Source organism: Macaca nemestrina, chromosome 6, assembly GCF_043159975.1.
Source record: "Macaca nemestrina isolate mMacNem1 chromosome 6, mMacNem.hap1, whole genome shotgun sequence".
In the NCBI taxonomy this organism is placed as follows: Eukaryota; Metazoa; Chordata; class Mammalia; order Primates; family Cercopithecidae; genus Macaca; species Macaca nemestrina.
In genome coordinates, this window is record NC_092130.1 from 139,153,425 (window position 1) to 139,170,451 (window position 17,027).

Here is a 17,027-nt window from a genome sequence, read left to right on the forward strand (position 1 = left end):
TGTGTTTTTTCTAGAATTTAATATTTTTTAAAAGACAGAAAATATAAAAATTACCAAAAAAAAAGTTTAAAGGTTCATTTTGGGGCTAAATACTAGGATTGAAACTCTTTTCTTGCAATTGATTTATGGTAAAGAGTAAAAATAATATCAAAAACACAGCAGTTATAGCTGTCCAATTTAAAGCCCATCTGCAAAAAGGCAGGACAAGGTAGGTTAACTGAGCAAATATTCACATCATGACCTTAGTAATAAATTTCAAACGGTTTCAGTTCCCAAGATCTGAAAGGAGAATCATCTTGCACGCTTAGATTCTACTTCTTCAAGAATCCACTCAATGCCATTCAAAAAACCAGTTAGAGTTTCAGCCTCTGTGTCCTGGACCTATGAATACATAACAGAGAATGTTGTTAGTAAAAAACTAAGTCCAAAATCTTATGAGTAGGAGGAACATTTTTCTAGACACTAAAAAGAGAACAGAACTTTTAAAAATCCCAATAAACTTTGGATAAGTTGCTCAAGTTTTGTTTTGTAGAGCACTTAGATAAAAATATGATCATTTCTCTTCTAACTATTACCAATATAAAGCTTATTTGCCTTGGAATTCAGCTTTGGAAATGGAAAGAAATACCATTTCCATGACTTGCTTCCATATATGAGGGGAAAAAACATTCTCCAAAGGATCCACTTTGAAAACTAAAACAGTTTTAGTGACCCAGCTCGTCATATATGTGACATCATGTTACAAAAATATGTCTTTAAGACTGCCACTCCTCCTAATGGTAAAGCTAAAATTGCCACCATTCAGAAGGGGAAACTTTATTAGTGGTTTTCAAACTTCATTCCAAAGAGTCTTTGGAGCTCCAGGGAAGAGATGGAAGGGGAACAAAGAAAATCCTCTTACTTTTTCCGCAAAAGCGTTTCCAACTTTAATTTTTCTTTATCTGTTTTACTCAGGGGTTATCATGTCAGGATTCGTTTGAAGAAAGAATGCCATAATTAAAATATATTTTAGGGCTGGGCACAGTGGCTCATGCCTGTAGTCCCAGCACTTTGGGAAGCCGAGGCGAGCAGATCACTTGAAGCCAGGAGTCCAAGACCAGCCTGGCCAACATGGTGAAACGTCATCTCTACTAAAAAACAAAAATTAACCGGGTGTGGTGGCACATGCCTGTAATCCCAGCTACTTGGGAGGCTGAGGCATAAGAATCACTTGAACCCAGGAGGCAGAGGTTGGAGTGAGCCAAAATTGCACCACTGCACTCCAGCCTGGGTCAGAGCAAGACCCTGTCTCAAAAAAATAAATAAAATATTTTTTAGAAAGCAATAAACTATAAGATGGAGAATATACCTTTGATGATCCATAAAGCATAATACATTGATGTTAAGAAACATAATAGTAGCATCTAAAAAAAAACAACCTGGCTCGGCACGATGGCTCACACCTGTAATCCCAGCACTTTGGAAAGCCGAGGCAGGCAGATGGCTTGAGCTTAGGAGTTTGAGATCAGCCTGGGCAACATGGAGAAACCCCATCTCTACAAAAAATACAAAAAATTATCTGGGTTGCCGGCACACATCTGTAGTCCCAGTTACCTGGGAGGCTGAGGTGGAGGGATCACCTGAGCCCGAGAGGTTGAGGCTGCAGTGAGCTGTGATTGTGCCACTGCACTCCAGCTTGAGCAACAAAGTGAGACCTTGTCTCAAAAAAACAAACAAAAAAAAAAAGAAAAAAAATCCCCAATTGTTATCTCACTGTTTCTGTGAGAGAAGAGGCAAGTAAGAAACAATTGATCAGCTAACATTTATTATCATCAATCAAATAGCTTCCATAGATTAACCTATTAAAATTGATTTTAGAATGCTATTTCATTAAAGAAGTTGAATTAAAAAAAAATAAAATAGAAAATAGAGTGTGAAATAAAATTTTTGTCACTAGAGTATAAATGATCTTACCAGCCATGGGTGATTTAGAAGATTCAGATGCAGCTCATGAGCCAAATAAAAACAGGGCATTCTTTTTACATCCCCTTGAGAAATACAAGATAAAACCAACAATGGTCTTCCCGAAGACCCAAAGGCTGGATCTGTCATTGCCATAATATGAGAAAATTCATCTTGCCATTCATGTCCTAAGGAATGTAAGTCAAAACCCTTAATTTGCATTACTTTTAATAGTTTTGAAAATAATAAAATAAAAAACTAACAAAGCGAGGGAACAAAAATTTACCAGGATCCAAACGTAAACTGAGGGGAAAAAAACCACAGTACTCTTCAGATGTCTCCATAGTCTAAAAGCAAAAATGCTTGATACAGGTATTTCCTTTCACAAATTCTGTAGATGTCACTACCCTTTCATTCAAAGGGCTTACTTTCAAAATTTAGGCATATAGTTGAGTTTAGCTTTTTTTATGAATACCAACAATCTCAACCTTCTATTGGAGTGTTTGGACCACTTGCATTTTGTGGTAAGCAGAATTTTAAGATAACCTCAATGTTCCAAACCCTTGCATAATCCCTTTCCCCTTTAGTGTCTGAAGAACCTACAAATAAGATGGGGCATCACTCCCATGATTAGGCTTTGAGACACAGCTGACTTTAAGAAAGACAGGTAATCCTCATTGAGCCTGACCTAATCGGGTGAGCCCTTAAAAGCGGCTCTTCTTGTTGAAAGATTCAATACAGGGGAGATTCTCCACTGCTGGATTAGAAGATGGAGGGAGTTACATGGGAAGGAATATAAGTGACCTCTAGAAGCTGATAGCAGCCCCCAGCTGACAGCTAGCAAGAAAACAGGAAGGTCAGTCCTACAACAATAAGAAACTGAATTCAGCTAATAACCTGAATGATCTCAGAAGCAAATTCTTTCCCAGAGCCTCCAGAAAAGGATGCAACAATATGATACACAAATTTCAGCCCAAGAGGCCCTGTCCAGAGAACTCAGTACTACCATGACCAGACTTCTGACCTAGAGAACTGTGAGCTAAAAATATAGTTATTTTAAATCATTAAATTTGAGGTAATTTGTTAATAGCAATTGAAAATTAATAAATATTTAATGTACTTAATAACAAGGTGCATTTAAATCATCTGTTCTTTATTCCCTCTTCTCTCTTTGCCTTCCTTCTTTTGGACTGAGGTTTTTTTTTTTTTTTTTTTTTTTGAGACGGAGTCTCGCTTTGTTGCCCAGGCTGGAGTGCAGTGGCCGGATCTCAGCTCACTGCAAGCTCCGCCTCCCGGGTTTACGCCATTCTCCTGCCTCAGCCTCCCGAGTAGCTGGGACTACAGGCGCCCGCCACCTCGCCCGGCTAGTTTTTTGTATTTTTAGTAGAGACAGGGTTTCACCATATTAGCCAGGATGGTCTCGATCTCCTGACCTCGTGATCCGCCCGTCTCGGCCTCCCAAAGTGCTGGGATTACAGGCTTGAGCCACCGCGCCCGGCCTGGACTGAGTTTTTTAATGGTTCCATTTTATATCCACTACTGGCTTAGTTACAACTTCATTATACATTTTTTAGTAGTTGGTTCAAGTGTTTATAATACACATTTTTAATTTATAAGTCTACCTTTAAATATGTGATTTCACATACAGAAGAAACTTACAAAATAATATACTTCAATGTTCTCTCTTCCATGATGTGTTCTATTATCACATATTTTTCTTTAAAATGTCATACATGTATAATACACTATTAGTTTTTTTTAATTAAAATTAGAAAAAAAAACTTTTTTGTATATATAGCTTCTTTGTTTCCATCCCAGGAGTCTTCATCTTTTTCGGTAGATGCAGATTTCCATCTGTTATATATTCTTCTGCCTAAAGAGCTCCTTTAAGATTTCTTATAGTGAAGATCTGTTAACAATCAATTTTCTCAGTGCTATGTTCAAATGTGTTTCTCAAAATTCATGTGTTGGACATTTAAACCCCAAGGCAACAGTATTGGGGGAAGGGGTGTCTTTGGGAGTTGTTTAGGTCATAAGGGCTTTACTCTCATGAGTAGATTAATATTGCCATTAAAATCGGCTTGCAGCCCTGTCTTTCCCTCTTCTGTCACGTGAAAATGCGATGTTGTCTCCAGCTTCCCTTTCTACCTTCTGCCAAATAAGAAATCAGCAAGAAAGGCACTCACCAGACACCAGATGCTGGTGCCTTAATCTTGGACTCCCTAGTGTCCAAAACTGTCAGAAATAAATTTCTGTTCTTTAAAAATTCATTTATTGATCTGTAATAAAATTAGACTAAGTAGTCTTGGGAGAATAGGAATTTAGGTGACGCCAGAGGGAAAAAAAAATCACAGTACCATTCAGATGTCTCCATAATCTAAAAACAGAAATGCACTGATATACAGGTCTGGGATATTCTGTTATAGTGGCACAAATGAACTAAGACATGGAACTTTTGTTTGTCTGAAAACATCTTAACATTACCTTTATTTTCAAAAAATATTTTTGCTAGATGTAGGATGTTTTTTTCCCCCTTGTAGTACTATAAAGATTTCTCTTTATTAGTTTCTATCCTGCAGCAATTCTGTCAGGAAATTTGTTGTCACTATCATCTTGGCCTTCTATATGTATGTTTTCATTTCCTCTGGCTGCCTTAAAGATGTTCTCTTTATCTTTGATTTTTATCAGTTTGACTATGATGTGCTTAGATGTATTTTTCTTTATATTTATGCTTGGTGCTCTCTGAGCATCTTCAATCTGTGGTTTGTTGTCTTTCCATAACTTGGAGATAATTCTGGCCATTATCTGTTCAAAAATTCCTTTTCCCCTTTTCTCTCTCCCTTCATGTTTTGGGACTCCAATTACAGATAAGTTAGATCAGGGGTCAGCCTACTACATTCTGTGGGTCAATTTTTCTAAATAAATTTTTATTGCAAAACAGTCTGTCCTTTCGTTTTGTCTTTGCTGCTTTTGTACCGTAATAGTAGAGCTAAGTGATGGTTAAAAAACAAACAAACAAACAAACAAAAAACCTGTATGGCTCATAAGCCTACAATATTTACTATTTGTCCCTTTAAGAAAGTTTCCTGACCCCTGAGTTAGATCACTGGACAGATTCCCCCAACTCTCACTCTGTTCCTTGCTCTTACTTTTTTTTTTCTCTTTGTGTTTTAATTTGGATAATTCTGAGTGACTTATCTTCACTTTCAATGATTCTTTCTTTTGCTAATATGCCCACTGAAAGAACTGTTCATCTGTTGTCATATTTTCATATCTAGCATTCTTGTTTAACTTTTTCAAAGCAGCTTCCTTTTCTCTGCTGAAAAATCTATCTGTTCACACATATTGTCCACCTTTTCCACTAGGTCTCTCGCAATCTCTCATTTTTTTGTGGGCAAGGGGCAGGGTCTCGCTCTGTCACCCAGGCTGGAGTGCAGTGGTGTGATCTCAGCTCACGCAACCTCCACCTCCCAGGCTCAAGTGATTCTCCCGCCTCAGCCTTCCAAGTAGTTGGGACTACAGGTACATGCCACCATGCCTGGCTAATTTTCTGTATTTTTGGTAGAGGTGAAATTTCGCCATGTTGCCCAGGCTGGTCTTGAACTTCTGGGCTCAAGCGATCTGCCCGCCTTGGCCTCCCAGAGCCACTGCACCTGACCTAGATTTCTTAATCACAGTTAGTTTAATGTCTCTTTCTGAGAATACCAACATCTAGACCATCTCTGGTCCGGTTCAACTGACTGCCTTATCTCATGACAATGTGTCATTTCATTTTGATTTTGTGTGTGCCTCATAATTTTTAGATTTAATGTTAGATGTTTTATGTAGAAGAGCAGTAGAGACTAAGGTAAACAGGATTTACTCCTAAAAATAGGCATCATACTTTGGTTAGGGTATTAATGCAGTAGACTGAATCAAACTAGTCTAGTTGAGCTGGATTTGGCTTTTATTGCTATAGCTAACTTTGTAACACACAGACTTTAAATTCTTCCAGCAGTATGCTGCTGCTATCTTGTTCTCAGTAAGAGCACTGGAGTGCCAGAGTTTCTTAGAGTTTCTACTTGTTCTCAGCTTTCAGCCTATCTTTGTAACTGCCATGGGGGTTATAGGGAAGAGGCAAGGAGAGCCTCTCCACACCCTTCCCCCATCCCTGCAGTAGTCTGCTATTGCTTCTTAATTGGTAGGGACATGGAGATTTCTCAGTTTTCTCATCCTAGCCTAAGGCCTTAGAGGCCCTGTGCCCCAGAGCCTCAGTGGTATGGGCTTTCTCAGTGTTCCAGCGTAACTGCTGAATTCTGCCCTTCATTGGTAGAAAGGTCTCCACTGCAAATTTCCTGCCTCTCCTCCAGAGTCAGCAATCATTTAATTTGTATCAGTGCAAGATCCTTGGTACAAGTGGAAATCCTGCTCCTCCCCAAGACAGCTTTTGTTTCTATCTCTCTTGAGATAGCAGCAGTTAACTTTTGTCTGTGGAAAACAGCTTTGGCTTCATTGAGAAAAGGATATAGAAAGCAGGAGGATATACCTGTCTCCAAGCACCGGCTGGTCAACACATGCATGCCTGTACCACTAAGGAGGGTACTCATAGGTCTTCTGCCCTACCACTAACCTTTTACATGAGCACCTAGTAGAGGCCAGTGGGAAAAAGTTGGTAAGTGAGTATAGTCTCTTTGTGTCTTGTAATTTTTTTAAATTTATTTTTTGTCTGCTTGTTTTATAGGAGCAGATTGGAAAACTAGATAAAATATGGGCTGTATCTGTTTTCGTTCCCAGTTGTAACTGCAACATGCCTGTAGGAACTAAAAAACTATTTGTTAAATGAACTCGTCTTTTATTTTGCTTCTAAGTTTTCTTTTTACAGATACCCCTGTAATAACAGAAAGTAATTGCAACTGCGTTCATGCCTAATAGATGACAGGGAAAATAAATTCAATAGAAATTCAAACCAGTGTATTAGAGAACTATAATATATACACAGTATATTATATATTTATATTCTACCTTGTTCACAAAGGATTTGGGAAAGATATTATAATACTAGCTCATGGCCCAATGATATTTTGATTTCACACAAAAATAGCATTCTGAATGACAATTATTCAGAATATATGGACAGTGTTCTCAACTAATCTACTTAACACCCTGCCATCACATCTCTCTACTATTTGGATAAAACAAAGGTAAAATTTTTCATCGTTATTTGCATAGATTATTTGAATAAAGCCAGAAGCAGACAAAATGTCAGTATCAAAAAACTGTAGAAGCATACAACAAAAAAATATTGTATAGCTGTAGTACCAAACTTTGGAATGCATCAGAATTCCCTGGGTGCTTGGAAAAAACAGATGCCCAAATCTGATTCACACAACCCATATCTAGAATAAAATTCCCCAGGGTAGGAATCAGCTTGTTAACATGTTTAACAAGCTCCTCAGGTGATCCTAATACACACCACTATTAATAGTAAGGGTCGGAAAATCACACTGATAAAATAAGCCATCATATTCTTAAGAAGCCACCGTAAAGACTAAAAAGGTAATTTCTATTTGCTTTGAAAAGAACAATGTGCTTAAAAATATATATATGAGTGCTTACTTTTATGAGCTTCAGCATTTGCAACATAGATGAACCCATCTACAACTTCACATACTTTTTGAATTTGTGGAATCACACTGTACCGGCTTCCTTGTTGATCATCACCTTCATTCTGTCGACTGAATATCTTGTTAACTGCACTTGTATGCTCTTCCCTTGCTCTATCTCTTTCCTTTCTAGAAAAAAAAATTGTAAAGACAGACTATAAAAAGACACTAAACAGGCTCCACTCACCTGAAATGTTCTAGTTCTGATGTTTCAGTTAAGCCACCAAGTATGTAGCCTTACCTGGTAGTTGAATATAAGATTAGAATGTTGAATTTATGTTGGTTGTTCAACTGAAAATTGACTCCTGATCCAATACCTAAGAAAGAAAATCACAGTTACCAAAACAAGTCGTTAACAAAAATAGCAAAAGATCACACTGAAAATTACCCAGTGAAAGCAAAAAGAGCAAAGAAAAAAATTATATAACAACTTATGCATAGATTTGAAATAAAATAAAATGTCTACATTGAAGAAAAGATACTGTATGTAACTTTCATTCACATGGCAATAAAAATACAGAGAAAGAAAAAACTGCTAGGCTTATAACAGTCCTTATATCATCATCACTATCGTCAACAACTTTATCATCTTATCAGTAGCAGCTGCATCATCGCAGCTACTGCTATTTATCCTCAAGACTAAGACTCATTTTCATTCTTTTATGTTTCTCATTAGTCTAATAATCCATGTATACATTCAACTAAGTGTCTTTCTCCCCCTCTGAAAAGCTGTTTTTAAATTGATGGGGAGCCAGGCACAGTGGCTCACATCTGTAATCCCAACAATTTGGGAGGCTGAGGTGTAAGAATCACTTGAGGCTAGGAGTTCAAGATCAACTTAGACAACATGGTGAGAACCTCATCTCTACAAAAAATACAAAACAATTAGCCAGGCATGGTGGCCCATGCCTGTTTCCCAGGTACTTGGTTGGCTGAGGTAGGAGGATCACTTGAGCCAGGGAGTTCAAGGCTGCAGTGAGCCATGATTATGCCACTGTACTCCAGCCTGGGCAACAGAGACCTTGTCTCAAATAATATAAATTAATGAGGAGTTGCCAACAGCATATTAGTAAATTGAGAAAATACTGAAGATACTGAAATTTAGAATTCGACAGAGTTGGATTATAATTCTGAATTTCTCACTTATAGCCATGTATTTGTATCCCTTAGTTTGACACCAAAAAGAAGTTGAACTAATATATTCTTCTCAGGTTTACTGGGAAGATTAAATGAGATCATATATGTAAAACTCCTAGTAGGTTAACTAGTAAATCACAAGTGCTACATATTAGTTTCTTACTGCTTTATATCTGAGTCATTAGTCACTGTTATTTGTCCTTTCTTAACCTCTTCCCTCCTTGGGCTGTGTTAACACTAAGTGGCTGGTTCCCCTTTTGCCTCCTCGAAAGACCCTTCTGGGCTTCCATGGCTCTACTTCATCCTGTTATATAAATGTTCTTTTAGATCTGTTCAGTTATCTGCATCCCCACGACCACATTTGAGTTCACACTGTCATCATCACTCACCCGGGCCTCTGCAATCACTTCTAACCCGTCTCCTATATCTTCTGGCCTCCTATTATCCTTTCCTCTGACATCAGTTGGAAGAATTTTTTAATAATGGTATCTAATTAACTGTCTTCTCTACAAAGCCATTGCTCTTCAGATGAAGAAATAAAACCTTAATATCTGGCCCCTACTAACCTCATTAGAGACAACTCCAGCCTTTCATATTCTTAATTCCTGCATTATAACTAATGTATTTGTTTAAATAAGCTATGCCATACCATCTCATGTCATCATTCTAGGCAACACACGGTACAGGGCTCTTAAGTACTAGGACTGCAACCATCCCAGCTCACGTGATCCTAGTCCTCCAGCCACCAGGTCTGGTGCATGTTTCACAGAAACCACAGAATCAAAATCTACCATGTTTCTGACCTTTGTTTTCACCAGCTGTACTCCCAGAGATTATCCTCTCAACATGTCTAACTTCAGTCCAATATAGTCGCCATACTGTTCTGCCCTTCTTTGCCAATTATGTAACGCCATATTCTCTCATCTTGCTGAGTGTGAGTCATAGGCTGAAATTTTAAAACAATCACTTCAGCTGCTCTACAGAAAATGGGAGTGCCATTTTATTACTTCTCCATTTTATAACCATCAAACTTCCCCATTTCCTCAACCTCTTCTTGAGGTGTTCCTTCGACCTAATAGCCGTACTTGAAATTGGCCTACTCCTAGGTGAGGCTTCTCCTGCAGTGAACTCTGAAGTAGCAAAGATGCTTATTTTCTCACAACTGAAGGTAAAGAGGTGGGATTCATGTTACTCACCAACCCTCTGAAAAAAAAATCCTACTTGAGAAACACATCATTCAGCTGTAGCACTCTTTCCTTCTTTGTTGTTATTATTTATGAATCTCCATTTAATAATCACTTCCCCCAAACATAAACTGAACATTTCAGCACCTGTCTCCAATCTTCCTCTCCATCCTCAATAACTTCCACATCCATGTGGACTCCATATGACTCCCAAATCTCGATTTCTAGCCCAGAACTTGCTCTTCAGAGCTGGATGCATATAGTAATCCATAAAGTCATTCACTCATTCACCAAATATACAGAGTGCCTGCTATGTGCCTGGCACCACAGATACAGCTAAAAATAAAGTGGACAAGATTCTTATCTTCATGGAGCTTCCATTCTAGCAGATTTGCTTATAGTAGGTATCTCTACTTGGCTCTTCCATAGTTATCAAAGTCAACATATTCCAAAGAATAGCTGTCATTCTCCCTATACAGATCTTACTGTTACCTGCTCTCTTCCAAATTTTTCTTACTTCTCCAGTGACTTTTTACCCTAGTGAATCCTCTATCATCCAACACAAAACTCAAGTCAGAAACCTGGAGCCGTCCTTATTACTGCTAATACATTCATTCTGTCAAATTTATATCCTTACTATTCATTCTCTTCTCTCATCTTCACTAACAGTGACTTAGAGTTCAGATCCTCTTCATATTTTAATCACAATATGACAGTGGCTTCTTAACGGGTCTCCATATCTTTAGACCCTTCTAATCAATTCTTCACTCAAGAGCCTGAGTAATCTTTCTAAAATGCAATCTTGATCATCTCAATCCTCTACTTAAAATCCTCCAACAGCTCCCAAATGCTTAAGCATGGTACATACGTGTTTTTTCACATAGCTCCACTCTTTCTAGATACACAGTGATACTTCAAATGTGTCCTCCACATCCAGAGCTTTGTGCTTTTAGAAATGTAGTTCTCCGCCGGGCGTGGTGGCTCACGCCTGTAATCCCAGCACTTTGGGAGGCAGAGATGGGTGGATCACGAGGTCAGGTGATCGAGACCATCCTGGCTAACACGGTGAAACCCCGTCTCTACTAAAAATACAAAAACATTAGCAGGGCGTAGTGGCGGGTGCCTGTAGTCCCAGCTACTTGGGAGGCTGAGGCAGGAGAATGGCGTAAACCCAGGAGGCGGAGCTTGCAGTGAGCCGATATTGTGCCACTGCACTCCAGCCTGGGCGACTGAGCGATATTCTGTCTTAAAAAGAAAAAAAAAAAAAATGTAGTTCTCACTGCCTGGAACACCTTTACTGTTTTTTTGTGATGGCCTACAACTACTCACCCTAGTGACTCATATGAAACCTCATCTTCAATATGGAGCCTTCTTTCACCCTTACCTTTCTACCCAGGAACTAATTACATCATATTCTAATTATCTGTACACTTGTCTATGTCCTCACCTACACCTACACATGTCTTGAAGGCAGACAGAGACATTGTTCTAAATCTCTGCATCCCTATCATCTCACTAATAGGGGCTAGTTCTCAATAAATAAGTAAAGCAAAGGCTAAATTTTATTATCACTTATACTTATATTTATCCTGCCTTGCCAAATACTTATACATTGTTGTTGTTTTTTTTTTAATAGAAAGAAGGGAAGGTGATGATTTAACTCTTTTGAATTCCAATACATATCAAAATACTCTCCACACAGATGCTCAATATTTTCTGCTTTTTCAAATATGATAAATATGATATCCCACTGTACAAATGCAACATCTTGACAACAAATAATTTATTTTCACATAATCTTAAAGTCTGGATTGTACAAATTTGAGGAATTAAGAGGAAGCTTTCTTATAGTAAGTAAATTAATTCTGTCAGTCCAGTGGAACCTGGTGGGGCTCCCAACAACCAAAGTACTGTATTTCATTATAGCAAATAATTAATTTAAAAGCAATTTCTTTCTTTTTAACAAGAATGTCAAGCTCAAAGTGTTTGAATTAACTGTAGATTAACATGAAAATTACCATCAATCTGCCTCTGAGGCAAACCAGCTGTTGGGCAAAGTTCCTCTGAAGACATTAAGCTCAACACCAAAGAGGTATTCAATTCTTCCAAACCTGGTCCAAACATAGCAAATCGTGGTTCATTCTGAATGATCAGGGAGTGTAAAAAAGAAGTGACAGCTCCATACATAGGACGGCTGGATTTTGAAGCTCTTCTTGTATATGGACAGCACATTCTATAGCTGTATAAAATTGTCACAGTTAGAACATTAACATAGAAAACACTTAGCCAGTTATTCATTCAAAAATATATAATGTATTCAGTACTTGCTAGACACAAGGGGTACAATGATTATACAGTCCCAATCCTCCAGGAGGACAATGGTAGACAGACACCTTTATAATACGTATGTGGAGCACTCTGACAGGGAAAAGCACAAGGTGCCATGGGGGTGGGAGTGGCCCAGAAGCTAAGAAACTCTTCCCCCATGAAGTGGTTACTTTCTAATCTTTAATTTAGATTCTCTCATGGAACATTTGAATGGTGAAATTTTACTACATAAAGGTTCTCAACCTGAGGAGGTTTGCCCCTGTCCCCTGGAACATTTGGCAATGTCTGAACAACATGTGTATTGTCACAACTGGGGAGGGGAGAAGGATTGAGCAGAAGCCAAGGATGCTGCTAAACATTAATCCTATAATGCATAGGGCAGGCCCCAGAACAAAGAATTATTTGACTCAAAACGTCAATAGTGCCAAGATTGAGAAACTCAGCACTAAAGATAACCTACACACAGATAGCTAGCATAATATCCCTAGAGGTAAAAAACAAACAAACAAACAAACCAAAAAAACTGCTAACACTACCAATATAACCAAATTTCAAATGTCTTGGGTACTTCTATTAATAGCCTCAAATATAACAGTTTAGTAAGAGTTAAATGAGGGAGGCTCAAATGATCCTTGCAGCAAACTTAGCAAACTAAGAATCATGTAAAAAAATTCCGTTTCTTGAAATAGCTATAAATCTCTAAAGTACCAATTATGCATTTTATCAAAAATTAAAAGTTACCCAAATCAAAATAAAACCTAAAATCCTTCAAATAAGTCAAGCTGGTTAACAAAATCAATAACCTAACAAAATCATTTTATTTGAAACCTTGTAACTCATGAAGGGGAAAAAACAAACAAAAAACAGTTTTGAAGCTGGATAGACCTGACCAAGCCTCACCACTTTTAGTTATATGAGCCATTTACAGTCTGAATTTCAGTTTCTTCATCTGTATTATTTGAGCAACAGAAATAACTCAGGGTTGTAAAAATTAGAAGTAATTTATATGACCATAAATGGTAGTTACTATTATTACTATTCTCTGGGCAAAATCTAATTCCCACAGCCTCACATACACTTGACGCAATGGTTAGCTATGGGGCATTGTACAGGTATTGCCTAGCAAGTGAGATACAGTGGCACTTGCTGAGATTATGTATAACAGATGACACACCTTTGAATCAAATAGTTTCACAACACTCTACATAATGGCATCTGTATTAGAATAGGGAAACGCTCTGAATAACTTAAAATTTGAAAAAAAAAAATCCTGTATTTTGCTACTGAGTCAAGCACAACAAAACAATTTTTAAAGAATAAATATTTTTAAAATTTTAAAATAATGCATTAAGTTTGAGTTTCTCAGTAAAACAGGCTATATCCAGATCCAATGACATTATACATCTTTGAGGTAGCATAATGGGGTTCCAGTCTGAATAGTCCCTTACAAACTATATGACTTTAGGCAAATCACGTAACCTCCATGAACCTCAACTCCACATCTGTGATACAAAGATAACACCTTCTTGTTGCATGAGGATTAAATGAGTAAAATATACATAAAGAATCCCTCGTAGAATCCAGTACACTGCAGTTGCTCAGTAACATTAATTATCTCACTTACATGATATTAAAAAATGTCAGTGCTTTTGGGTGTTAATGTAATCTTATTTCTCACAGCCTTTAGAATGGTTTTCTTCTTCCCTACTAAACAACAGGGATCTCTGATCATCTTTTTTCTGGATATAGAAAAGTATTTACTTATTTAACAAAATGACAATTGTTCTAAAGATCATGAAAATTTTAAGAAGTCTTTTACTACTTGTCATCTATACTACTTATAATTATTCAAATACTGGTTAGGCACCGCAGGGAAATAATAAAATATTAAAGCTGAAAGGGTACTATGAAGGAAGTCATTTAACTCCCAGTTTTGACAAGAGAACAATTAGACCGCAAATCCACACAACAAATCAGTAGCAGGGTAACGACTAAATTGGATATTGACTAGTAATACAGTAAAATTTAATATCTTCTTTTTAATTCATAAAACTAGATACTTACACTGCCATGTAGTCAAAAAATGCACCATCAGTGACTTCAGATACAGGCTTTTTTAAGATTTCTAGATCTGGAAGAGACTTCCAGTCAACAGAAGACCAAGAAGGAAGATCCCTTAACAAAAAGTATCTCCACAGAATTGGATCTCTTACAGTTTCATTCCAATAATGATTTGTACTTCCCAACTGACACAGATCATGAGGTGAAAGAAAGGACAAAATATATAGCTGTACATCAATCTGAAACAGAAGAAAGCAGCAGGTAAGAAAAAGGAATGAAGAAAATAGTTTTTGGGTGATAAATCACACAATCAACAAATAAATAAAAGGTCAACTGACTAGTGAGTATTTTTAATAACTAAATCTACCATTAATAATTAAATCTATTATTTTCCTGCCATCAGCAAAAGATCATAACTGAACATTTTAGTTTTGTATTTGTTAAACTAATTTTTGAAACATTGAAACATTCCTGAAAAACCAACCGTCTTGCTATCTTTCCAGTAAAATCACCAGTTCCTTTAATTTTTCCTCAGAGATGTTTGGATATACCAGTTCGTTACATAAATTAGTTAAGGAAATAATTTGTTTTTCAAAATAAAACCTGTATCAACCTTTATCTCATTTTATCATCAGACCAAATCAAAAAGTGTACTTTTTTTTTTTTTTTTTTTTTTGAGACGGAGTCTCGTTCTGTCACCCAGGCTGGAGTGCAGTGGCCAGATCCCAGCTCACTGCAAGCTCCGCCTCCCGGGTTCACGCCATTCTCCTGCCTCAGCCTGCGGAGTAGCTGGGACTACAGGCGCCTGCCACCAAGTCCGGCTAATTTTATATATTTTTAGTAGAGACGGGGTTTCACCGTGTTAGCCAGGATGGTCTTGAGCTCCTGACCTCGTGATCCGCCCACCTCGGTCTCCCAAAGTGCTGGGATTACAGGCGTGAGCCACCGCGCCCGGCCGTAAATTTGTCATTTTAGTTCCTGCACAGAATCCATTAAAATGTTATGAAAAACCTCTGCGAGGAGAAACTTGGAAGCATTCTAAACCTGCAGTTTTCATGTTGATATACACGTCGGTGGGAGGTGTCAATAGTCCAAATGAGACAAAAAATTGTAATGATTTTCAATAATTTTTGTTCTCATTTACCTATCTACCCTAAAGTTTAACAATAAATTATGTGTATCATTTTTCGTGGCCTTGATGTAACTTGAGGCACTTGTAACTTAAGTCATTTATTTTCAACTGAGGGGCAGCTTTGTTTCTTCAAATATACAATAACAGCCACAGGCACAATGTCCTCTTGAGAGGGTAAAAACCTTGGCCCTCCAGGTGTTTTGGTACTATGATCCGGAATTAAAGACGCTGGGAACACGGAGGCTGGAATGCTTTTCCCAAGCTAATCAGCAACTTGGGAACGGTCTCATTTCGTAACCGGACATTCAGGGTGTCCTAGTCACATGTGCCTGTTTTGGGGGGTGGAAAACCTGAGGACGATCGGGAGGGTCACCAGGGGCCCCGTGAAGTTGCTTCCCTGAGATGTTCAGGCCCCCTGCGGAGCACCAGGTTCAATGCCAAGACGCTTCTGGTCAACTGTAGCTTCTCGGTGACTACACTGCCAGGAATGGCTGCATGGAGGAAGCCAGACCCAGGCCCGGGCGCGGGAGTTCCTCAGGCCCCGCAGGGCTCCAGGGGAGGTCCCTCCGGCCGGGCCGGCCCCACTGTCCTCCGCGGCCTGCGGCCGACGCTCACCGGCAGCCGCGTCAGGGTGCTGGCCGCCTCATCCACCTCCTCCCGCGAGGCCGTACGCGCCACCCTCTCCTTGCTCACTGACTGCCAGAAGGTCTTCCAGCCGCTGAGTATGGCCGCCTCCAGGCGGCCCCAGTCGCTGAAGGGCGGCGGCGGCGAGCTAGTTCCGCTGCGCGGCTCGCTTCCTGCCATGGCTTGCCCGCAGCGCGGGTGACGCGTCGCAGAGCCACGCCAGCGCGTCAGCCTTCCGCGCAGCTCCGCGCCAGCCGCGGTCGCCCTCGGGCGTTCAGCCTCCCGCCTCTGCCGCGAGTCCGCCTCCAGGACAGGGTTAGGCCCAGGGGCAAGGGAGGTTATTGGGAGGAAGCCCAGTGTGCGTGGTTGTGAGTCGAGTACGAAGCTCCTGTCAACAGTTACTTCCTCAGTAACTTGTGGCCTCAACCTCAGCCACTCCAACCGCAGAGCCCCTGTACAACCTCCGACCCGCTGACTTCCTGACTTCATTCAAGATGTTCTCTCCGGGATCATTTCCACTAGGCCTGGTCCTAGGCGACTCCGCTTGTTCTATAGCCCTCTGCCACTATCTTGGACTTAATAACCACTTGCTTCCTTTTCAGCACTGCCATGCTACGTGTGGGGTGTTTTGTGTGTGTGTGTGTGTGGTTTCCTCAGTCAACAAGTTACCATTTATTTTTTTGAGTATCAGCAAAAACAGACTAGAGAGGCGGTCAGCAGGCCAATTATTAAGAACCTTTTGCCAAAATGAGAAGTCTGGACCCACTATGCAAACATATAAGCACATTTAAAATTTGCTTAACCTATGTAGCTCATAAAAGGGCGGCAAAAAAAGGCCAGAAGAGAACCCAGATGTGGTGGTGTTGAAATCCCGCTAGTGAGTTTTTTAATTCTCAAAACAGATGCCCATTCTACTTACTTTGGGCTTACTTTAAAAGTGCTTTAAGAGAACATATTACAAGTTAATCTGTTATATAG

General features: G+C 39.2%; 1 protein-coding gene across 3 annotated transcripts; it reads right to left on the minus strand.

Annotated features, from left to right (window-relative positions):
* Positions 1-16,266, minus strand: LOC105487454 (F-box protein 4). Of its 3 annotated transcripts, none has more exons than XM_011750904.2 (7): positions 16,041-16,261; positions 14,297-14,532; positions 11,923-12,143; positions 7,825-7,900; positions 7,537-7,712; positions 1,954-2,129; positions 1-381 (listed from the first exon to the last, which is right to left on the minus strand). In XM_011750904.2, the coding sequence occupies exons 1-7, from the start codon at positions 16,227-16,229 to the stop codon at positions 292-294; spliced, it is 1,164 nt and encodes a 387-aa protein (XP_011749206.1). In that variant the 5' UTR covers positions 16,230-16,261; the 3' UTR covers positions 1-291. The 3 variants fall into 3 exon arrangements, with proteins under 3 accessions (XP_011749206.1, XP_011749207.1, XP_011749208.2); XM_011750905.3 differs by having other exon boundaries at positions 16,119-16,258; XM_011750906.2 differs by lacking the exon at positions 1,954-2,129 and having other exon boundaries at positions 16,041-16,266.
* Positions 16,267-17,027: the final 761 nt, after the last annotated feature.